General features: G+C 40.6%; 1 protein-coding gene across 6 annotated transcripts in view; it reads left to right on the top strand.

The window, feature by feature from the left end:
- The window catches only part of ARNT2 (aryl hydrocarbon receptor nuclear translocator 2), a 371,710-nt gene extending 350,772 nt beyond the window's left edge, over positions 1 to 20,938 (top strand). For 5 of the 6 annotated variants that reach the window (XM_072619163.1, XM_072619149.1, XM_072619140.1 and 2 more), the window contains 5 exons: positions 3,340 to 3,439; positions 9,183 to 9,321; positions 10,506 to 10,671; positions 18,709 to 18,845; positions 20,799 to 20,938. In XM_072619163.1, coding sequence (XP_072475264.1) covers positions 3,340 to 3,439; positions 9,183 to 9,321; positions 10,506 to 10,671; positions 18,709 to 18,845; positions 20,799 to 20,897 — 641 coding nt within the window. In that variant the 3' untranslated portion in view covers positions 20,898 to 20,938. The remainder of the gene's footprint in view (positions 1 to 3,339; positions 3,440 to 9,182; positions 9,322 to 10,505; positions 10,672 to 18,708; positions 18,846 to 20,798) is intronic. The other variant, XM_072619176.1, reaches the window with a different exon arrangement.
- The last annotated feature ends 3,660 nt before the right edge of the window (positions 20,939 to 24,598 follow it).

The following is a 24,598-nucleotide window of genomic DNA, read 5'->3' on the forward strand; positions in this document are numbered from 1 at the left end:
ATTCCAGGTAAATTGGAAAGGTTAAGACCAGAGAGCCCCAATGTGCGAAGTTTTTTGGATGGGAAATGGGGAGAAATGAGACCTGGCATTTTTATTAATGTATGAAAATATATCCATTCAGTCTTCAGACATTTTTTTTCCCCTTTTACACTGACTTTGGAATCAGAAGAACCAGGTTCGAGGGCCAGTTCTGTCCCTAATTTGAACTAGCCAAAGGTAATTTCACCTTTCTGGGCCTCACTTTTCATAGCCTGTAAAAGGAGGACAGTGATACATGCAGTGCCCACCTCGAGGAGTTGTTCTTAGGAAAACTCTTGAAGTACTTTATAAATATGGATTTATTATTATTGCACCCAGAAGTTCAGACTTTTTATTCTCACAAATTAGATTCTCAAAGGATAAGACCAAGTAATATTTGTTAAGGATTACATTTCAGATCCAAAATCTGGGTCATATTATCAAATTATAATTCTAGAAAAAATTATCTATAGAACTTTAGGGGTTATAAAGCACTTTATAACTATCTCATTTGATGCCCACAACAACTCTGGGAGGCAGATGCCTTTATGATCTTCATTTTACAGATGAGGAAACTGAAGCAGGCATAAGTGAAATGACTTTCCCAAGGTCACCCAGCAAGAAAGTGTCTAAAGCTGGTTTTGAACTCAGGTCTTCCTGACTTAAGGTCCAGAAAACTGTTCACTGAGCCACATAGGTCAGTTTATCCAGTCCTCCATGTCAGCAGCAATTCAATAAACATGTGTTAAGCTCCTGTTGTCCGGTAGCTACTGTAGACACCAAGAAGAATTAAAGGAGATGATCCATTCCTCACGGAGGCCGCAACCTAAAAGATTATATCTAACCCAGCTGACTTTGTCAGATGTCCGTCTGGCTTTTAAAAACTTCTAGGAAAGTTACTCTTTAGCCTCTGCTGATAGCCCAATGTGGACTCTCACTATTGCTTATTCATGACACATAGATCTGGCACCTTATGGCACCAGCCATAGCTGCCCGAGATTAGAGGGGGAGAAAGTTTTTTCTGGGTTTGGACCAGACAGAGATTTAGAAGTAGACTTAAGAGGTCCAGAGAAGTTCTCTCAACTTCTCTGAAGGGAGAGCCAGAATCCCTGTGCAGTCATTTCAGTTTTAACCGACTCTTTGTGAACCCATTTGGGGTTTTCTTGGCAAAGATCCTGGAGTGGTTTTGTGATTTCCTTCTCCAGCTCATTTTACAGATGAGGAAACTAAGGCAAACAGGGTGAAGTGACTTGCACAGGGTCACAGAGCTAGTAAGAATCTAAGTCCAAATTTGAACTCAGGCCCAACACTGTGCCATCCCTACCCCACCTGAATTTAGTACCATAAAATTTAGAGCCAGGAGGGGCCTAAGAGACCATTTAGTTAAGCCCTCTCATTTTCTTTATGGAGAAACCTAGGACCACAGAAGTTAAGTGATGTGGCCAATAGCACCCAGGTGGTAAGTAGCGTGATCGAATTCAGACATCAGGGGGATCCCAAGGCAAACTTATTCTTGACAATGCAAGAAGAAGAGTGAGCTGAGGCGTCTGGAGCAGCTATGCTTCATGAGCCAAGAAAACCCCAAATGGGTTCACAAAGAATCGGTTAAAACTGAAATGACTGCACAGGGATTCTGGCTCTCCCTTCAGAGCAGTTGAGAGAACTTCTCTGGACCTCTCAGGTCTGCTTCTAAATCTCTATCTGGTCCAAACCCAGTGCAAGGCAGTGCAAGGAGACTGTTTCTGGAAGTACCTTAGGGTCTGACATGGACTTCATGTTGACTCATAGTCATCCACAGGCACACCAAACTTCTCGTTAGTCAGGAGTGGGGGTGGCAGAATAAAATAACACAGTGTTTGCCCTGGTTTTCCCATCATGACCATTTTGCTTTTTCTCAATATTTTTTTCCTTACAACCAATTTAAATCCCTGCTGCTACAATAGGCAAATTTTCCTTGGTTCTTGTTTCAGTTGAGACTATCAAGAACCCCCCATTTTCTGTCTAAGGTTGTTCATGCATATTAAGAAAACTATTAAAGGTCCTTATCCCTGTATTTCTTTTCCTTTCTCTGGGCAGATCTGATTCACGTACATGTGTGTAGGATTCTTATTTCATCAATGTAGGTACTCTCTACTGACACTGAGGAGCAGCCCGGTAGTGCAGTGGATGTGGGCCTGCAGTAGAAAGACTCCTCATCCTGAGATCAAATCTGACCTTAGACACTTACTTACTGTGTGACCCTGGGCAAGTCACTTAACCTGCTTGTCCCAGTTTCTTCATCTGTAAAATTGAACTGGAGAAGGAAATCCAAAACCACTCCAGTATTTTTGCCAAGAAAACCCCAAATGGGGTCATGAAGAGTCAGACACAGCTGAAAAAACTGTACAGCTAATACTGACCTGTGACCTACGACATTTTGTTTAGTGGGAAAAAATAAAATCATGCTATTGTGGTGTCAGGTGATGAGCCTTTCCAGACTTAGCTATGCTGGTTCTCAGATGGAGTTCTGTTGATCAGTGCTAACCCAAAACAAAACCTTTCCTGTCCAGTGAGACCTCATACTTAGACTTACTGCCATAGACTTAATAATAATAAAACCCACGGTCACTTTCACGCCATGGTGAAACACTGGGTTAGGGCTTTGGTGGAGACTGAATAGTTCTTGCCAAAGTTTTAGTCGTGGAAACGAGATTCAAATTCAGACACTGTTTCACCTTGGGCAAAGTCAAGTCACCTCTCCACACGTCAGTTTTCTGATATGTTAAATGAAGAGATTGAACTATGTGACCTCCAAGGCTGTTTCTAGCTCTAAGTCTATGTACCTGGGATCATATGTAATGAAGAGAAGTAGGACATGAGGACAAAAATGCAACAGAGTGAGACGGTTCCCAGTTACGGTGCCTTCAGATCAGCTCTTTCTGTCTCTAACACTGGTCAGGGGCCTGCAGAGTGCAAAGCCCTGGACTGAATGCTGTGAATGAAAACAGAGGGTACTGTCCCTCTTATCAGGGATTCTCTGGTCTGTCTTAGGGGGTAGAACAATAACATGACTGTGGGTAGGAGTGTAGAGAGAGATGAGACTCCTGAGATACAGGAGCCTGAGGGAATATGGAAGAAGAGAAGAAGGATCTTGCATCGCCACACCTTAAAAAGCAGAGATAGTATCATATGAAGATGGTCCCCTCTCAGGCTAAGTACATTCTGTATATTCTTGATAGCGACACCTTTTATCTCCATTCTCAGCTATGCGGAGTTTTCTTCCCTACCAGGCAATGGCTCATTTCATTGTTCTCCTATAACAGTCTTCCTTGGTTTTCCTAGCGGAGAAAAAAATGATGTCCTCTGCCTCAGCAGCTGGGAACCAGCAGCTTTACTCACAAGGGAGCCCGTTCCAGCCAGGACACTCAGGAAAGGCATTCAGGTATGGTACTAGCGTGAAGAGCAAGGTTATGGGTCAGAAGTTCATTTTTTCTTATAAATGTGGCCAGTATTGCTAACTGGCCCACAGTGTCAACAAATAGCTTCTTCTTGAGGTGGGTTTTATGTTTGCTTTTTTGGGTTTTTTTTTTTAATGCATGTATTTCTGGCCTTTCAATGCAAACAAGGATATGGTTTTTAGCGATTTATTTGTAGATGTATAACTTTTTGTTGTTCAGACTCATCTGACTCTCCACAACCCCATTTGGAGTTTTCTTGGCAGAGATACTGGAGTGATTTGCCATTTCCTTCTCCAGCTCATTTTACAGATGAGGAGACTGAGGCAAACAGGATTAAGTGACTTGCCCAGGGTTCTATAGCTAGTAAATATCTGAAGCCAGATTTGAACTCAGGAAGATGAGTCTTCTAGACTTCAGGCCTGGCACACTATCCACTGAGCCACTTAGGTGTTTGGTGTGTTACTGATTCTTTTTCTTTCTGTTTGAAAGGAGTTTGCAAATAGTCTGTACCATTACCTACTCCAGATGCATGATGCAAGGAGGTCATTATTAGGCCTTGTTTTTGCAGCTAATTATATATTTCTGTGTATTCCATAGCTTGATACCATTCCAGACTATAATTGGTGCCATCTTTTGGCAGAATCCATGACCTTGGATAGGGACAAAACCGGAAATCCTGTAGGTAAACCTTACAAAATTGCAGGTGTTAACATGCCTCTCCAACTCCTTCTGAAGGTCTCCAGGTCACTTAATATTGCCTCTTCTTTAGCATCAGTAAATATTTACTAAGCACCCACAGTTCACTGCTCAGTGGAATACAAAGAGGTTTAAAGCATGATCCCTGATCTCTGGAAACTTACAAACTAATTGAGGAGGTAAAACATACACAAAAAGAGATGAATAAAAATTGGAGTGTAACATCTCATTGACCATCTGGCTTCCAAACCTACCACTGAACTAAGATGGCTTTCTCCAAGGTTACCAGTGATCCCTTACTTGCTAAACCCAATGCCCTTTTCTTGGTCACCATCTTTCTAAATCTTTCTAAAGAGTTTCACACTTTGACCAACACCATTCCCAGGCACTCTTCCTCCCTGGGTTTTTGTGACATTTTTCTTGGTTTCCTTAGTTATCCTTAGTGTCTTTTTTCCTGATCATCACCCCTGTCCCACTCCCTATCCATGAAAATATCTCAGGGACTCTGTCCTGGACTTTTTTCGTGTCCTCTCTCTATCCTCTCAGAAATCTCACCAGCTCCCAAATTTTATTTCATTCTATGCAAATGTCTCCCACATCTCCATATCCAGCCTTGATCTCTCTCCTGAGCTCCAGATCCTCTTACAACTGGATTTCTCTATTGGCCATTCAGCATATCCAAAACATAACTCATGTGTCTTCCCCGCCCCCCCCCCCCCCCAAATCTGTTATTCCTAACTTCCCTGCTTCTGTCAAGGGCAGCACATCCTTACAGGAACTGAGCTTTGCTACATTGGAATCATTCTTGGCTTTCACTGTCTCCCCTCTCTTGTCCCAAATCCTTCTGTCCGGTTGGCCAAGTCTTGTCAATTCCATCTCCACTCCGTACCTTATATCTGTTCCCTTCTTTCCGCTCACAGTCACCAGTTGTGCTCAGGCTCTCCTTACCTCTCACCTGCACTACTTGAATGGTCTCCAGTCACCATTCTAAAGCACATCACTCCCCTTTTCGAGAAACTTCAGTGACTCCCTTCTGCTGATAGAATGAAGTTCAAACTCCTCTTTTAGAGCGGGGAGAGGGGCATTGAAAGTCCTTCACTGTTTGACTCCAGTCTGTCATTCTAGACTGATTCCACATTACTCCCCTTCATCTACTCTGTGTTCCAGCCTCTACACAGGCTGACCCCCATGCTTGGAATGCCTTTCATATTCCCCTTTTTGGAATTCCCCTTTGAAGTTCAGCCCAAGTACAGTCTCCTTTAACCTGCTCTCATACTCTCCTTTTCTCCCCAAAAAAGAAAATCACTTTGTATATATCTGGTGCTCATTTATCTGCGTACATACATGTTTTTCCCTTGCATTAGAACGCTAAGCAACCTGAGGCCAGGTCCTGTTTAATTTATATCTTTGGATCTCCAGACAATGTCTTATACATAGTATGCAGTTAAAGATGCTTATTGAATTGAGAACTATAAGCCAAGCACAGAAATGGTGATAAGGGCACTGAGAATCCAGGGGAGGATTATCACCAAGGACTGGGGTCATTAGGAAAGGATTGATGGAATATATGAGACTTCAGCCAAGACCAGTAGGAAGGGCAAGACTTAGACAAGTAGAGCAGGGTTGAGGGGGCTTTGGGGGTGAGAGGAACAGGGTGAAGCAAGGTGTGCATGTAGGAACATACAGAAAGTCTTCAGGGAACAGTGAACAGACCAATATACTTAGAGAATAAAGGGAATAAGGGGAGATGAGGTTAGAAACTAGAAGGAATCCAACTGTAAAGAATTTCAAATGGCCAGCTAAAGAATTTGAAATTGACCTTGTAGGTAGGAGGAAAGAATTGAAATTTCTAAGCAGAAAAGTGACCTGTATAAAGTGGCTTAGGAAGATCAATCCATGCAGGATGGGCTGAAGAGGGTGTAAATCGAAAGTAAGGTTAATTAGGAGGCTGTCACAGCCTTAATAACAACAAAATCTCGCATAAATCGAGAGCTGGAAGAAACCTCCAAGGCCATCCAAACCAACCCTTTCATTTTAAAAGATGAAAAAACATAGGTTGAGGGAGATTGGGTATTGATCCAAGGTCACAAAGGTGACATTAGGAGTGAGATTCGAACCCAGCTCCAGACAGCTAGCAATGAGGTGACAAGAGCCTAGAGTGGGTCATGTTGGTAGTGGCAGTGGGAAAGAGAGATGAGTGTAAAAATCATTGTGAAATAATCTAAGAGACTTAATGATTGACAGAATGAGGAGGACAGGGAAGATGCTTCAGTCTGAATGCCAGAAAAATAGTAGTATCCTTGACAGAAATAGGAAAGGCTACATAGAAGAAAGCCTGGTTTGAAGGGAAAGACAGGTTTTAAACCTTTATCTTTCATTGCAACTGCCTCTTAAAAACTAAAGCCTATTATCCCAGCAAATAGATATGAAAGCATTCTTCAGAAAGATGAAAGCATTATAGAGACTCATGGTACCATTATATCCTAGAAAACATGCTTTTAATATAATACAGAGCACATCTGTTCTTGCCTGAGTCTCTTCTGAGCTAGAGCAACCAGAAACCAGAACTGGGTCAAAGAGAAGCTTCCTCTCGGCTCTTGACATTCCACATTTCCTTTAGCAAATGGCTAATCTTTCTGTCCTGCATAAAAGAAAAGCAGCTCTGGCTCTCCTCCCAGTGGCGGTGGAGAAAGAAATGAATGAGAGTGAAACTGAAAGGCCCCAGCCACCCAGAGTCATGGTGTGGAGAATCTTCTTTCCTTGGGCTTCCTTGCATTTAATGCAGCAGTCACCTAATGGGACAATCCTGTCAGATTTACATTGGGTTTTTTTTTTTTTTTAATGTGGAAGGAAAGAGAATAGGGAGGGGTTTAGTAAATTTGATGTAGAATTGGCTAATTGGAATATTAGAATTATACTTCACACTATTATCAGAAGGAAGCATTTTTAAGTGCAAAATTTAAATCAGTGCAAAAATGTTTAAGTTGAGCCTTTTTTTTTTTTAGCAAGGGAGTTAGAAAGAATCTCTAACTCCAGCACCATCACCCTCTTTAGAGAGATAAACCATGATCCTAAGAAATAGTTTGGAAGGTATTTCTTAGCACGATTAATAAAATTATAATATTCAGTGAAGTAGGTTAGTATAGTAGTAGTAACATTTGACTGTTACGCAGCACTTGGTTTTACAAAGCATTTCATATACATTATCTTGTTGGCTCATTAGCTCATTTTTTACGAATCCATCAAATCCACAAGCATTTGTAAGTGGCTACGATGTGCCAGGCACTGTGTTTGGAATACAAAGGCAAAATTAAATAGTCCCTGCTCTCACAGAACTTAAATTTAAAGGGAGAGACAACATGCATACAAATCAATATATTTAGAACATGTACAAAGTAAATCCAGTGCTTGGCACCGTGCCTTGTACACAGTAAGTGCTTAATAAGTGGTTAGGGAGTGACCTGGGGAACAAAAAGAACTAAGTGTTTGGAAAAATGAAGAAATGCTTCATGTAGAAGGTGGTGGCTGGGCTAAGTCTTGAAGTAAATGAGAGATTCTCAGAGAAGAAAGTGAGGGAAGAGTGCCTTCCATTCATAGGGAACAGCCAGCACTGAGACATGGGTGTTATAATATATGATATTATCATGGTTGTTAATGTTAATTAATTGGTGTTATATCCTTATTATAATATAGTACGTAGTAATTATTAGAGTGTATAATACAAAATATTATAAAGCTGACGTTTATATAGTACTTACCATGTCAGGCATCGTGCCAAATGCTTTGCAATAATTATTTCACTTGATAATTTGCTATAACTCTGAAAGGCAGGTGCTGATAGTAGCTAACAATGAGAGCTAACAGTTATATAGCATTACTGTGTGCCAGATACTCTGCTAACAGCTCTACAGTTATTATCTCATGTGATCCTCACAAGAACACTGAGAGGTAGGTGGTATTATTATTCCCATTTCACAAATGAGGAGACTGAGGCAAACAGAGGTTAAGTGACTTGCCCATGGACACCCAGCTGTGTTCTAAGGTTATATCTGAACTCAGGTCTTCCCGCCTCCAGGCCCAGTGCTCTTTCCACGGCACTACCTTCCCAATGGATAGCCACCTAATTTAGCTGTACCTTAGAGGACAGGGAAGGGCTTATATATAATAAAGTGGAATGGTAGGTTGGAGCTAGGCTAGAAAGGACTTTTAATACTAAACAGAGAAGTTCATCCTTAATCCTAGAGACAATAGGAACCACTGAAATGTGGTGATGTGGTCAGATGAGTGACATGGTCAGCATTAAATACATTTTCAGGACTATACTAGAGGCCACCTGGAGTAGAGGGCAAAAGGAGGAGTTAGGTGAGTGAGAGTATAAGTGTGAATATAAGATTTGCTCTCAGCAGATTCACTGTCTAATCAGGGAGGACGCTCACAAAACGACAATAAGACAAGCAGTATTCGATTAGAAGAGCCAGCGAGTAATGCAGATGCTAAGACCTGTGGGAGATTAAATTCTGGAGATTTATTGTAGGCTGGAGGAGTCAGGTAGAGCTGGAGCTGGACGTTCAAGGACTGGGAGGATTTGGACAGGAACAGTGGTACATTTATACATGAGTGTGTCAAAGCAGGGAGGTCACAATGAGCTGGACTAGGAGTGAGTTAGATGATCCTGGTCTGAGCAAGAAACCCAGTCAACGTATCAAGTCAACAAGCATGTATTAAGTACCTGCCATATGCCAGGCACTTAATACAAAGAAAGGAGGAGGAGAAGTTCATTCTCCCAAGAACCTCACACTCAAGAAGACAAGCTTGGAGCAAGGTGACCTAAGGGTTGGGTAAGGAGAGAAGTGATGCCATCTCCCTCCAGGACCTGTGTGACCCAAGAAAAGACAAAGTGCTTTCTGGATGTGATCATACATTGGGGGTTGGCATACTGGGCTGGTCAGTTGATAGCTCTGACATCATGTTCCTCTCGTTATTCTTAGTCATGACATTTCCCTCACATGAGTTTTATTTTTTCCTTTCTAGCTCTTCAGTAGTTCACGTACCTGGCGTCAATGATATCCAGTCCTCTTCTTCAACAGGCCAAAACATGACCCAAATTTCTCGTCAGATAAATCAGAGTCAAGTTGCCTGGACTGGGAGTCGTCCACCATTTCCTGGACAGGTATGGTGATTCATAAGGAAATTGGTACGGTCAGCCAAACATCTGTGATCTTTGTAATGGATATTGTTCCTGAGGGTTGAACATGGTCTGATTCATTCCTTCTCCCTTTGAAATTTGGCTAGCTAGATTATCATTATTAGTGATTATAATATCTGTATTTTTCCTCTTAATGAAATCCAGAGTTAACCAATCAGAACATAAAATGCTTTTAGTCAAAGTAAAGGCAACAATTTACTGCCTTGTTTAAGTACATTTCATCATCCAGTTACCTGTCAGACTTTGTCTGGAGATTAGTTCCAATTCAGTATGTGGATTCTCAACACCATCATTTTTTTTTTTACAGTACATAAGTACAGCTACTACTTTAACCTTCAGCAGCTATTCTGAAGTTATGTTACCTTGGGAAATTTAAAGAAACAAGTCAGTGCTGCAGAGGCATTAGCATGCTATGAACAAATCTCTGCCTCTCCATTTAGTCCTTTGAACCTTCTGGATGTAAAAATAGCTGTCTCTGTTGAGTGTGAGGTGAGGGCCAATTAGCCCAGTTGACCTTTCTTACTGAAGTCTTTACCTTCCCCCTTAGATAGCTGTGAGGATCTGTAAGTAATTATATTATTAAGTATTTCGAGCTTTTAGGAGGAAAAAAAAAGCACAGTGTCACCACAACCAAGGTAAATATAATGTTGAAGCATTTACCCAAGCCATTTTTTAAGATGGCTTCTTTCTCCTCCTTTGGCCATGAAGAATCGTCTTTGTTAAGTGTTACCATAATTCTTTTAAAGTAGCGACAATAGGAAGGCACAGTCATATTGGCCAATGAGACACTGAGCCAAGCAAGGGGTCTTCTTTCACAACGAGCTGGGTGAAGCCTTTGTAGTGCCTTGTAGAAATTAAGTCAATGCTGTCCATCTGAACTGGTGCCTACAAAGAGCATTCATTCTCCTCTGCTGTTTAGGCAGTGGTGTATGTTTTGGTATTAACTATCTCTTTCCTTAAATGCCTGTGGCAGTAAATGCAGATCTCTGGATGTCAGAAGTGTTTGGGGTTGGCAGAATCCATGGAGCATCACTGCCAGTGCTTGCATTACCCCTGCTAGTCCCTAGTGATGTTGGTCTACCAGGAGGTGTAAAATAAGGAGAACTTTGTGATGTTTTTGGTTTGTTTTCTTTGTGGGGGGCACTTAGCAAATCCCATCGCAGTCCAGCAAGACTCAATCTTCTCCCTTTGGGATCGGGACCAGCCACACCTACCCTGCCGACCCATCCTCCTACAGCCCTCTCTCCAGTCCAGCCACTTCCTCGCCCAGTGGGAACGCCTACTCCAGCCTCGCAAACAGGACCTCGGGGTTTGGTAGGTTGGAAATGATTTGCTGTGAGGGGCCAAAAAAACAGAATCTGTCCTGAATATCTTCTTGCCTGTGCCTTTGCCCCTTTAATATCCATGGGTTGTGAAATATTCCCTTTGAGACTGTAAGAAGCTTCTAACAAGGCTACTTTTCAGCCTGTGATGTTATTTAGCAATGTGGTCCTGGGACTCCTGTCCTGGTCCTCTCCTTTCAGGAGGTTGCATATGTCTCCCTGTGTGATAGTTTTATTTAGCAGGGTCTTATAAGCAACTAACTGCCCATTCTGGTGCATTTCCCAGAGGCCCTTGCCACATAGATCACGTTTCATTTTAAAATAAATTTCCTCATTGCCTTTCCCAGCAAAGGCTGGCAGTGAGGAAGGAATCAGTTAATCTGTTGATGAGAAGTCCAAGGTGATGCCCAAGCTTCCTGAATGCTATAAACACCTTCATGACAAAGCATTTATCTAACTAACCTATTATCTAAAGGCAGTGTGGCATATAGGAGAAAGTCAAGCCTGGGTTCAAGACATATACAAGCTATGTGACCTCATATGAGCAAGTCACTTAACATCTCAGTGCCGTGGGGAACTCTCTAACACTCCAGATGGCAGATGAGGTGCTGTTCTGCATCTGTGGAGGTAGTTGCCACACCAGGAGTTCTCTACACTAATGAATTGACAGGAAGCTATGGCATAAAACTGTAAAAACATGTCTGACATAAAACTGCAAAAACTCCGAGCCCATGTCAGGTATTTTGGTAGTTGGCATTTGGACTTGTTTTCATTGTCATCTGATTAAAAACAGTCTAATTCCTTCAAGAGAAAATGTTTACTTACCGGTAGTTATTGCTTTTAATAGCACAATTCAGTGTCATCGAGTGCAGCATCTCTTGACGCTAATCTAAGACTGGATGGATTTTTTGTTTGGTTGGTTTTTACCCTCATGAATTCAGATGCTTATCCAGCTATTAATCTTATTACTTGTAATATGAGATTCACATATGATTTCAATCTGTTGGAGTATATATAACAAAACAAAACAACCCTCATCTTAATATGAAACTCAACAAAGTTTGGGTAAATAGCCTTGCCCCTCTGATGAGGCCATGGGGATAGCGCCTCCCTAAGAATTTCAAGTGTCAGTCTGTGGGCATTTTTTAAGCTTGAATTCACGTCACCAAATAGCTTGAATTCCAAAAGCCATCCTGTGCTTAGGGATGGGAGTTGTTAACTTAATTTGCTTGTATCCTACAGCAACTTTACAAATTCTTGTTTTAACACAAACTTGGACCCATCTTGGTTCACCCCTTGTGGGGGGAATAAGGTCCATTGGATAAATGAAAAATTTCAGGGGCCATTTTGCTGCCACTCAAATGGACATTGATGAGGGTTCAGTAGGTTTCCCTTTAAAGTTCAGAGGTAAAAGTGGGTGAGGCAGCTCTTCTTGCATTTTATCTCAGGTCTAGCTACAGTTTGCTGCCCATGTGCACATGCAGCCCAAAATGAAAGGTAAGGAGGGCAGGGCAATCACATACCCCACTGTCTTGGGAGGTTTTTTTTTTAATATTCTCCTGTTTTCCTGTCGTTGAATAAATGGCAAATAGCTAAGTGGAAATGAAGAAAAAAATGGATATCAGCCATAAAGAGGCACATGTGGGAGAGACAGCGAGGGAAGTGATCTAGTAGAGTGGATACAGAGCCGGAAAGATGTGGTGTCAATCCTGTCTCTGAACCCTTGATCTCTCAACACTCCATACAACTTTTTAGAATTGTAAATAACAAAAAAAGGAACAAACCTACCCCGATAAAGGAAGTCCTTCCCTGGGAACTCGTACTGAAATCTGCAGTCCAGTCCCTATCCCTACCTCTGTACACAAGAATACACACACATACACACACACGCACATACACACACACACACTAGGGCAGAATTCAACAGGCAGATTCTTAATGCAACTCTCTTATAGGTATCAGATGTTCTGAAAAACCATCAGTCTCTTTTTCAAAATGTCTTATATTTCATAGTAAAAATGAGAAGCAGAACAATCTCCGGTGCTTCTACTGATAAATAAACAGTACTTACAATGACCCCCCCTAACCATGTATGATAACATACACAATGTGTTTCCATGCTGACTGGGTTAACCAGTGATAATTCTGAAGCACTGTGTAGGTCAGCTATGATACTGGTTGTATATGGTTCAGGGGTGGGGAACCTGCAACCTTGAGGCCACATGTAGCCTTTTCTAGGTCCTTGAGTACAGACTTTTGACTGAGTTGAAGTTGTACAGAACAAATCTTTTTATTAAGGGGATTTGTTCTGTGACGTTTAGATTCAGTCAAAGGGCTGCATATGGCCTTGAGAGCACAGGTTCCCCATCCCTGGTTCAGGTGATGAAGAATGCCATGGCCTACCAGCTTATACCCTTCCATAACCTACATTCAGTAGCAAATGTCAAAGACTTCGAAAGGTACCAGAAACAAAAGCTAAAGGGAAATGAAGATGATTCACTTCTCTCTGACTAATAGCCATACAGAATTTTCCTCTGGCCTAGTAAACCAAGGATGTTTTTCACATGACAGTTGGCCAAAGGCCAGCTAGTTGGCAGTTAATGCGGTAAGTTAAAAGGTAAACAAAATGAGTGTTCACTAGACCCTTCTGGAGAGTTTTTGTGGGGTTGGTAAAAGTCTTACATTTAAAGGGGTGAGGACTTGACTTATAGCATCTTGGATTAGTGAAATGGAAACTGAGTTTTTATAACCCTAATTTATTTCTCAGCCTTTTAAGAGTTAGCTCTGGGACTCTTTACAGTCAGATGTCCCCTCTTAGTTCTAAGTCAGGCAGTGTTGACTTAGGCTGTATAACCCTTCATAGTGAGGCCTTCCAGCCAGGACCATTTTGTTTGACTATGAGATTTCTGCAGAAACCTAGTACTATGCCAAATGGCCCATCCAGCCCCCAGCCCAGCTAGCTGTCAGAAGAGAGCCATGGAAGAGTTTGCCATTGAAGCTAAGACTAGAAAGAATACCAAAGCCAAATATGAGTCTAAATAATGTGAAGAACTATGTGTAGAAATCCAGTGAGTTCTAAATAGCCTAAATACATGAGTACAAATACCTAGGTGAATTATTTAACCAAGAGTAAAATAATAAACTAGTTATACTTAACGAGCCTTTGGGGTCTAGGATATGCATGTAGAAGTGGGAGGGGATGTTAATAAGACATGTCTATGCACGCTAAATTTTTGAAGAAAATCTTTCATTTTTGGATATAAACTCTTGGAAAGTTTCTGGTCTTTATTGTAAGCACCATTTCTTACCATATGCCTGCTATGAGTTTTATGCCAAGATGGTGTTTGTAGTTAAAAGTAAGTGCTTAAAGATCTGACCTGGGAATGTGGAAGGCCTGAGTTCACATCCTAACTCTGACATGTATTGGCTTTGTGCCCCCTAGACAAGTCCCAGTTTCTCACTATTCCCAGACCACTCTCTAGAACTCTTAAGTTATAAAGCAAGGGCAGACCCTCATTGTTGTAGATTCCCTATACTAATAAAAGGACAGGCCCACTCCAAAAAAAAAAAAAATGAGTGGTAGCCCCTATCTCTCTGTTTTGTTATGCACTACCACCGCTAGTCCACACGGTGACCTCATCCACGTGGGTGCCACCAGATGTGATCTCCAAGGGTGAACCTCAAGAGACGTGAGCCTTTTTAAAAAGCATTTTTAAAAAATCTCTTTGCCATTAGTGGTTGTCAGCAGGATTCCTGAATCAGCTGAATCTCTTGAAAGGGAAACTGTCAGCAAGGATAAAGTTGCAGTGATTGATCCCAGATGAAAAAAGACATGCCATCCCACTGCCTCAGCTCTCTGGGATACCACAAGCCTCCATCAGGATACATTTCTCTCACTGGGGGTTTATTCTTACCACTGTCTGGTGGAGACACCCAAGATCTGGTCTGATGTTAGGAAATGGTGCTTGAAACTCCATTACAACTTCCAGCTGCCCCACTTCCATTTTTGCTGATGGAGATGATGACTTATGGTTCTTGGAGCCAAGATGGCAAGTCTATGTTTTTAGCTTATTCTGATTCTGATATTCTGGTAGCAACCTAAACCAGCCAATCAAGGAATGCTGTACAGCTACATAACAAGAAGGAAAGGAGACTGCAGAGAAGGGGTGAGATACAGATAGGACACCTTAAGAAATGAAAACTCAATTAGTTAGAACTTCAGATTTTTTTTCTCCAGTTGGTTTTTGGGAAGAGGCAAATTCTAAGAAAAAAGAACTCTTATCAGGCATTTCCCCCCCCCCCCAAAAAAATAAACTTCCAGAGCACATTCACCTGAGCCTTTTATATTTTATCTACAGAATTGTCAAGTTATAATTGAGTTTCCGAATAATGGCCCTGGATACCTTATGATACCGCAGAATCAAAGATTATTTTTGCTGTTCTGTACTTAATGATTTTTCACCATGGATTAAAACCAAAAGGAGTTTCCTGTTTTACTAGGAAGTTGGAAGTCCTCTGTTGACCTTTAAGTGGTACATAAATGTTATTATTAAATGGCTGGATTGAGATTTTTTTATATATGTATATATATATAAAAACATGTGCATGTTCATGTATGTATATATGCATGCACACATATATAATATATTTTAACCTATGTTAACATATATGTGTGTTACTATACATGCACACATTTGTAACAAAATCTCAATTAAGTATGGCCATGACAAGGTAGTCAGGATAGGGCAACAAGATATTCTGGCTAATAATAATATATATATAACAGAATCTCAGTTAATTATTTATATACGCATACAAGTGTGCATATGTACATACATACAACCGTACACATTTCTGCAAAGAGTTAAAGGAAAGGCATTTGGGACAAGAAAATGGTGCTTTCCAGAACCACCTTGAATGTTCTGGTTTAAGATAAAATTCTTAAGTATTTCTGATGATAGATGATTTTGTTGATGTTCCTCCTTCCTCTCCTGACATGGAGTACAGCCCCTCCAAAGTCTCAGTAGACAGCTTTCTCAAGTTCCTATTGCCAAAGAATGTCATCATCCGTAGCCACAGTCTAATGCAGGCCTATACAGCCTGCCACCCATGATGGGCTGCTTGTAGCATAGCAAGGGATTTTGGGGAGCCCATTTTTCCACATTTTTCACAAGCTGCCCAAAATCACAGGCCAGTTATGGTCCACAGGTCTGGTCTAGCGATATGTTAACAGCTAATGGTCACCAAATGTTAGTGCATTCACAATTCCCCTGGGCACTTCATAGAGATTATTAATATTGTCTTTTTGTAAGATGTACTATCTGTATCGGACATATCCTTGGTCTTGGAATGTCTGTCCCAGAATACCTAAATGACACCAAGTCTACCCACATAGAAAGGAAGTTAACCACTGCATAGATATCCTTAGGCCGAATTCCCATTGCTTGGTATCCATTTGCCTTGAGTGTGAATTCTGTGTAATTCTAAGACCCAATTTGGTTCCTCCCACTGAAAAACAGATCAATAAAGGTAGTTTAGGGCAGCTAGGTAGTGCAATGGAGAGCACACTGGGTTTGGAATCAGGAAGACTCATCTTCCTAAGTTCAAGTCTGCCGTCAGACACTTACTAGCTGTGTGACCCTGGGCAAGTCACTGGTCTCAGTTCCTCGACTGTAAAATGAGCTGGAGAAGAAAATGGCAGACCACTCCAGTATCTTTGCTGAGAAAATTCCAACTGGGATCACTAAGAGTGGGACATGACTGACATGACTGAAAAGCAACAAAGATACAGGTTAAGGCATCCAGAATTCTGGGAACGTCTTCAAACTCTATAATAGTGAAGGGCTGTTTGCCATGGCATAATTCCATCCCTGTAGTAAACAGCAACAGGAGAGCTGATTTTGCCACATTTAGGTCCTGATTAGTGGAAATAATAAAGTCTTCTCATGTATTCAGATTCTCACTATTTCAAATTAAAACTGTTAAATATGGTCATTGATTCCAGCCCAGTAGATAAATGCAGTGGGAATTCCAATAATAATTCTACTTTAGGATATTATTCACAGTAAATGGCGTGCTTTATCTCTTCCTCCCCCAATGCAAGCAGGCCTAGATTTGGGGGGAATCAGAACTAGGCCTTTTGAAATAATTTAATTGTCTGAAAGAGTGACTGAGGTTTACAGACATGAGACAGTAGAGCTTGCCATACTCTCTTTAGTGAAAATCATTTTGCATAAATGATGGTAAAGTTCTGTTATATTAGGGTAAGTGAATGGCCATAAATGAGTCTAGATAAAGCGTAGCGTCTCCTAATTTTTAGAATGCTCTTAGTATCTTAGTACTATGGTTACTATTTAGTAGTCTGTTAACACCTATGAAAGATAAGTAAGAAATCAAAAAAGTTCCTAGAGCAAATGATGGTTTATCAAGATATGGCTGTGTATTTCTTTCTCCTAAATGTTACCCATTCTTATGCAAAATGGACAATGTCCATTCTTCAGATATTGTATGCATTGCATATTGAGATCCACCGGAGCAGTGCTCTGGTTACATTTCGCTGATGTGTGCCTACAGAGAGACAGCCTAATGCCTTGAAAACATGATTACGGTGTTTTGAACTGGAAAGAAAACGTCATTATTCTTTTTGATGTGGTTAAAAGGTTGAAAATAAACCAGTAATTCCTGGTGGAATTAAAAAAAATGTTTACCTAAAATTTTTATTGTTCTACTTCGCATATTTTTCTCCATATTTTCTTTGCATATTTTCTTTTAAAAATAATACAAGAGCTGATTTTACCTTGAAGCAGTAGATTTGCTTTCAGGTGACCTTAAAAGTTCACTTGCTCCTTACAATATGTAAGTGCGATCTTCTGGTCTGTGTAATGGCAAAATGGCTCTCCTATGTCAGAACAAACCAGTGCCAGGTCAGATAAATACTATATTTATTTATTCTTCATTGGCTACCAAAAAGATCTGAGACTGTTCAGAAAAAAAAAACCATATTGAATTGACTAGAGGTATTAAGAATTTTTTTAAAAAAGAATTATTTGAGAGAAACAAGATATTATAAGGCATTAGAGAAAAGGGTAGTTCCTATATTTGGATACCAAATTTGTCTCTAAACTTCCTGGAAGCTAAGACAGAAAGGGAAAAGCAGGATTACATCATTCTCACTGATGGACAAGAGAAACTCATTACAAAGCCATTTACAGAAACAAATTCTCCTGAGACTAAGTTCAAGGATAAATTTACTGGGTGGGTCTTTGTAGAGGGGACACTGGGTAACATAGTAGACCAGTCCATCAACTATGAGAGACAAAGAAATGCTACTGGAATTAATTTTGCTCATATTAGCTGATTATTATTATGATATGTTATATATATTATATATTAATATATCATATTAGCATATTATCATAATTTAGCTCATATTACAAGGTATGGGGAGATTATTACCTTAGCAGGACAGACTTAACTATGAAATAACAGCTGATTCAGATCTGTGGTTCAGTTTGTTCCTCCATCATAGCCCACAACAGACCAGCTCTGGTTGAGGATGCTTACAACCCTGGAGATATCTGGGGATCCAGTTTAAAAATGACTCTTTTTTTAAATACACTGCCACAGACAGTGCTAATGAATGTGCCTGTTAGGTGTCACAGCAGATGATTGATGGGCAACCAGGATTTAAGCCATGCTATTAGACTGACAGGTGGTCTTCAGAGCAGGAATATAACAGGGCCCTAGGAAGAAGCATTGCCTTATCTCATCACATGAACACAAATGCATAGAGGGTCTCTCTTTCTCCCCAGCCCATATGCCACCTGAGTGCTCGATTTTATCATCTTTTTTTTTTTAAACCAGAGAGAAAGAGAAAGACTGTCCTTTGTGTGGCAAGTATATAAGCTGAATTCTAGGTGAACTATTTTTTTTCAGATTTGTCAGAGACACTAGAGCTGAAGTAGTTCTTAGAGATCTCAGATCTTTAGTACCCATTTTAAAGAAACTGTCCTGCATCGGAATCTTTCAGCTGAAAGTGGACAAAGTAGCGGGCAGTTTCAAGGGAGGCCTTCAGAGGTCTGGTCGCAGTGGCAAAGCCAGCATCCTAATCAGCAAAGCAGTGACCAACATTCACACCAGCAACCCAGTCAGACTGAAGTATTCCAGGTAAATCGAGTACCTTCCCGCAGGTACTGAATACTTTTATCTGCTACCTGTTCTCTTTTTCCCTGCTGCAGCATTCAGGTTTTTGCTTGTCCTGGTACACGAGCATAACTCTGCCCTTTGATTAAAAGGGAATTGGAGGGGGAGGGGAGAGTTTCAGGATCCCAAAGCTATAGGAAAAAACTCTGCAGTTATTTTATACCTAACACTAATTCATTAAACATTAAACATTGCTATAACGGAATAAACCTTGAAACCTATTCCACGTCAAAAGAGGAAACACTTCTAATTATGACAAGTTTTATGAGGGTAATGCTAGTGTCTTATCTAAACTTCCTGTGTCCCTAGCACCCTGAATACGGTAGATCCTTAATGAATGTTTATGACAGAATATGCTTAGAATCTCAGAATTCACCAATATGACAAAATCAAATTCTTCCATATGAAAATAAATGTTCATTATGGCCCATGTACAGTAATCTAGGCTCCTGTGCGGCTTCTGCAGGCTTCTTTGGGCTTTAATTGCCTCCAGCAGCTAAGACCAGTCCACCCTGGGAGGAAATCCCATTTCTTTTCTCTTCACCGGAGATGACGGGTTCTGGTCCCACCCATCCTTTTGCCTTTTTCCTAATCCGGTTAATCATACAATCTGATTAGTCACTGAGGCATCTTTTCCATGGGATGTTTCACTCTCTGCTATGATGTTGGCTACTCTATCACGTGTGCCCAGGGTGGACTTGACCTAGCTTCCTGGATAGATGGTGATCTCTCCTTTCTGATTTCAATGAATCTACTTACAAAACCAAAACCAAAACCATCCAGAAGGTTCAAGCAGGTAAGATGGACTTTGTATCTTTTCCTAAGCAGTACAAATAGCACTCATTCCTACTGTTCCATCCCTAATATTAGGACCAAGCCTGTTCATTATCCATTTCATCTCTTAGTCTCCTTTTTGGCATGGTCCGACCTTAGCTGGATAATATAACCTGTCCACACTGGAACCTTCAACAGCAGTGAAAATGAAAATACTTTGAGTCGGATCATCCTACCTATTCAGATTTCTTACTCTCTCTCCTGTTTTAATTTTTTACAGACTGTAGTAAAATGCTTTGCATACTGACGAGGCCATGGGTTTCCAGCACTATATCCCTTCCTCTGTTAACTACTCAGGTTTCCTTTTCCATTGGTAGCTATGCCACTCAGTGTCCCTACGGATGAACGTTTATAGCTACAGTCACTTTTGCTGTCATTAAAAGTTAATGTTTTCATCTTACACGTAGGGAGTACCCAGGTATCATACCAGGTCTTTTGTGAGCATTTCTTTAGCTATCAAAGGGAGTAATCCTTTGTGCTTCCAAGGTAATCCCTTACCCTGCTCCAGTGGATCTTGAAGCACTTGACCAACATTAAACTTTACCACAGCCCTGTGAAGAATGTACATATTTCTTTCCCTGTTTTCTCCATGGGTAAACTGAGGCACGGAGAAGTTAACTGATTTGTTTGAAACTAAATACAATAAAGCTGGAAGCAGAATTTGCCCACTGTAATCATTATTTTTCACATAAAATAGATTGTATCCTATAATCTTCTGCTAGCCCTTTTCTCTTTATGTCTTTTGTTTTGTGAGTGTCCATGATATACAGTAGATGTAGACTCCCTGCATTTTGTGCCTTCCTCTCAACTTTAAATTGAACTTGTTCATGTAGACTAGTTGTACATTCCTATCCATAGTAATGCTTTTAAATGAAAAGTGTTTCCAGTGGAAGGAGAATCCATAGCAATCCATAGAAAACCGTAGTCTGATCTGAATTTTTCAGAGGTTTGTGGAGCAATTCCAGGTTGTGCCACTTAGAAAAATGAACCTGAGCATATCTGGCAGGCTGGCCTCCTGGGATCTGCCCAGTTCTTTACCAAGTAACCCAGCTTTCTCTTTGGCTTTTTTCCCTTCTTCTGCAGGACATGCTACCGATGCCAGGAGACCCAACCCAGGGAGCAGGCAATTATAATATTGAAGACTTTGCTGATCTTGGCATGTTCCCACCATTTTCTGAGTAACATCTGAGAGGAAAAAAATAAAAAGAAGACATCTCCCTCTACCCAGCGCCATTCTGTAAAACCCTCCCCATTGTGCTTGGGGTCTGGCTTTGTCAGTGTTTTATTACCATATGACCCACCAAGAAAGGGATCTAATTTCTTGTATTCTAGTAGAAATTCCCTCATCTTAGTGCTCACATGTAATCTGCATTAACAGTGCCTGGGCTTCTCTATGGCTATCGGATATGGTACTGTGGGGTGTGGTAGAAATATTTTTTTAATTTCATCTTATTTTATTTTTGCCTCAGAAGTGAGTTTTGAAGGGTCCATCCCATTGGAATGTGAGCCACCTCTGAATAGACACTTGGGGTGTTTTTTTAAAAACAATCTGTGATAAACTTAGTCAACACCCAAGGGAGAGGTCAGGTAACACCCAGTGCTAAGATGTAGTACCCTGACAGTAAAAACCATGTTAACGTGGTTTTTAAACTTTTCAAACTTCTGTTTGGCAAGGGGGAGTGGGGGTGGGAAAGAGCAGGGATTCAGTTTCTTTTTGCTGTCTGCCATGCTGTTTTAGCTTATTTTAAAGATGAGAAGCAAAAGCCGTTAACATGGGCCAAATGAAGCCCTTTTCCTTTGCCTTGCTCAAAACAACTAAATCTGAATGTGTGTACATCTTAGTGCCATTTGTATATTTTGTGCTTTGTGAAGTGAATTTCCTGTTCTGGTAGATTCATTTTTACCTTGTGTCTGTCATGTGAGACCAAAGTGGGGGGGGGGGGGGAGGGGGGGGGTTAGGGGAAGGGGAATGAGAAAGAAGATAGTCCCCTGGGAAACACAGCAGTGGTGATGGGTTCTGCAATTCCCTGAGCTCAGAAATGTTCTTGCAAATTGATAATTCCCATTCAGTGGAATAGAAACTACATATTTGCATATGTTTATGTTCCCAGTTTTTCACTGACTGTATAACCAGGAGTAACCAACTAGAAGTTAAAGACGAATGTTAATCATTCTCTCCACTACAGTTTCCTCAATAAAGAACTTCTCGAGTCTGATCATATCAGAGGATGAGGAATTTTCTTTTTCATATCAGTTATCCCATTTGCTAACGTAAGTGACAATTGTAAACCACTTGGGATTCTCATAACTCTGTCAGATCCAAATTTGTCCACAGTAAGAATTTTTCTATTTCTCATGCTTACAGTTTATAGTAAGAGAATCTCTTGCCTCTGTCTGTCAATAGGATCCCCACAGGAATAGCTCTGTGCTGAGCACAGCTTCTTTCTGTAAACTAGAAAGCACTGAGTGATGTCCCTGATACTACTGTGTCAACCAAAAGGCCTTCCTGAAAATACAGTCGTTGGAACTTGGGTTGTCAGGGTCATGAGGGACACTTTCAATGAACATTTCAAGAGAAGTGAATGATACTATAAGCTGTGAACTTGCCCATGAGTCCCTGGTCTCATGTTACCATTTTCCACACAAATCCACTCCAAATATGCAGGCTTTAACTTGAATCAGAATTAGCAATCCTAAAGGGAAAGTGTCATCAGTTTTTGCCTTGAGTATGGCCTTGAGACTCAGCTCATCAAGCTGAAATGAATTTCTGTTACTCAGAACGATTTAACCTCTGCTGCCTCACCCCTGGCAGGGATTTTCTTCATTCTCCAAGCCGCGGTATTCCTGTAAAATTGTTCCATTTTTCAACATCAAATTATGCGATATATGTAATTAATACCTGGAGCAGTGGAAAATCACTTATAAGGGATCGTCTCCCCTACTTTTAAGCTTTTTTTTTCTTCCTTCAGAATTGTTTTTATTAATTGAGATTTTGGTTTTTGCCCTTAATTCCTTAAGAAAGGAATCAAATGATTTCAGCATTTCGCATTCTAGTTATTGAGGCATATCTAATCCCCATTCCCATTCGCATCCCTGGTGTGGAAGAAGGAAAGAAGTATATTAATTCGTCAAATGGTTAAGACGGAAAGGTTACCATCTAATAGAAAAAAAACAACACTTAGTTAAGCCTTAGGCAGAAATATGTGTACCCTTTGAAGTCTCTGAAGACTGAATGAAGCAGTGATTGTTTAACGAGTCAGTCAAGAAAAAGCCTGTGCTTTCCTTCCCCGTCCATTCCGGTGAGCATGAAAAATTCATGCATTCTCGGGCTGTCTGCATGCAGAATGGGCTGAGCTCACAGGTCAGAAACAAGGTGAAGCGTGTTCCGGATCCTCCCATTGCATTGTGCCCTAGAACACTGGAGACTTTGGCACTTGCAATCCTAAATCACTTGTTCCTATGATTAACCTTGGGGTTGGGACTTCTATATTCAGAAATGTTGGAAGCCTTCAGCCCCTAAGATCTCATGCAAATGAAGATCTGCGGAAAATGTTTGGAAAATACTTTCATGCCATTAGCAGCCTTGAGTTCTCAGTTCACATTCTGAAAATTAATACTGATTGTGTGTTTATATATGTATATACATACATATATAAACAAAGAGAAAGGAGAAAGATGCATGTCACATATAGTGAGTTTTATAGCTTAATTCCTCTAATTACTTCTTTCACACATAATCTGACATCAGGAATCATTATGCTTCTGGGACAAAAGCAATTCTAATTACTTCCCCTGAACTTCCTGAATGTCTTACATTCAGACAGAGCCAGAATATCCTGAAACAGCTTCCGCTGGCCTGCACCTGCCCCTTTCCACCCCTGGCAGTTTCAAATATATGGTTAGTTATTGTTGTAACACCTTTCAAATAAGGCCTAGAAACTTTTAGATCAAAATGCTAAGTAAAATAAGAAAAGAAACCAAATTGCATTGTAGGGTTTTAACATGAAAGGCAAAACAGGTTTATGTTAAAATGTAATCAGTAAACCAGCAAAGGTGCTGTCTGCTGTGTGCCTAGCATTATAGGAAGAATTGTAGGAGAATATAGAATAAGTATCAGACAGGGTCCTGCCCTCAGGGAGCTTCTATTTCTCCCAGTCTTACAAAGGTTTTCATTCAGGATTTAGCCAATTCAGCTATTCTTAGAGCAAAGGACCAGGATCCCATAGCTAGAAGTAATCAAAGAATCCCATAGGTCTAACACTCACTCTTCCATTAAAACATTTTATGAGGATAACAAGTCCTATAACATCCCAGATCTTTGATTCTATTATAACGAGTCAAATAGACTACTCTGAGATATATTATTTTCCTTTTTTTTTCCTGCCTACCTGCAGAGTAAGGAAATGGCTAAAAGCAAATTTTTTAAAGAGCAGAACCTCGAGAACTCCAAAGCTAGATAATTAGCTCAGCATTTACGTAATCAAGAGCTAAATAAGGGGAAATTATTTTCTGTAATCCCACTCTCTTTTCTGTGGCAGTAGAGGAGAATAGAAATACAAAACAATGGCCCAGCATCCAAAGGAAAAATCTTCCTGCATCATGGTGTCTGATCATTTAGTTTTGAATAGGAAAAAAGTCAATTATTTATCTTTTCCATGTAATGTTATGTATTTGAAGCAGGTTCCATTTGGGCTATTCCAATGTCTGCCAACCCATCCTTCCTCTGTGCCTGGGCAGTGGAATTGATGTTGGGTTTGATAAAGTGGGTGATCTCTTCTAGTTTTCCAGGAGAGGACAAAGCAAAAATTTTCCCCCTTTCCCTATTCTGTAATCTTGACAGATTGCATAGTCTCCTTCTCTTCTCCTACCCTCCTATTTTGTCT

The sequence above is a fragment of the Notamacropus eugenii genome, chromosome 1 (assembly GCF_028372415.1).
Source record: "Notamacropus eugenii isolate mMacEug1 chromosome 1, mMacEug1.pri_v2, whole genome shotgun sequence".
Lineage (NCBI taxonomy): Eukaryota > Metazoa > Chordata > Mammalia > Diprotodontia > Macropodidae > Notamacropus > Notamacropus eugenii.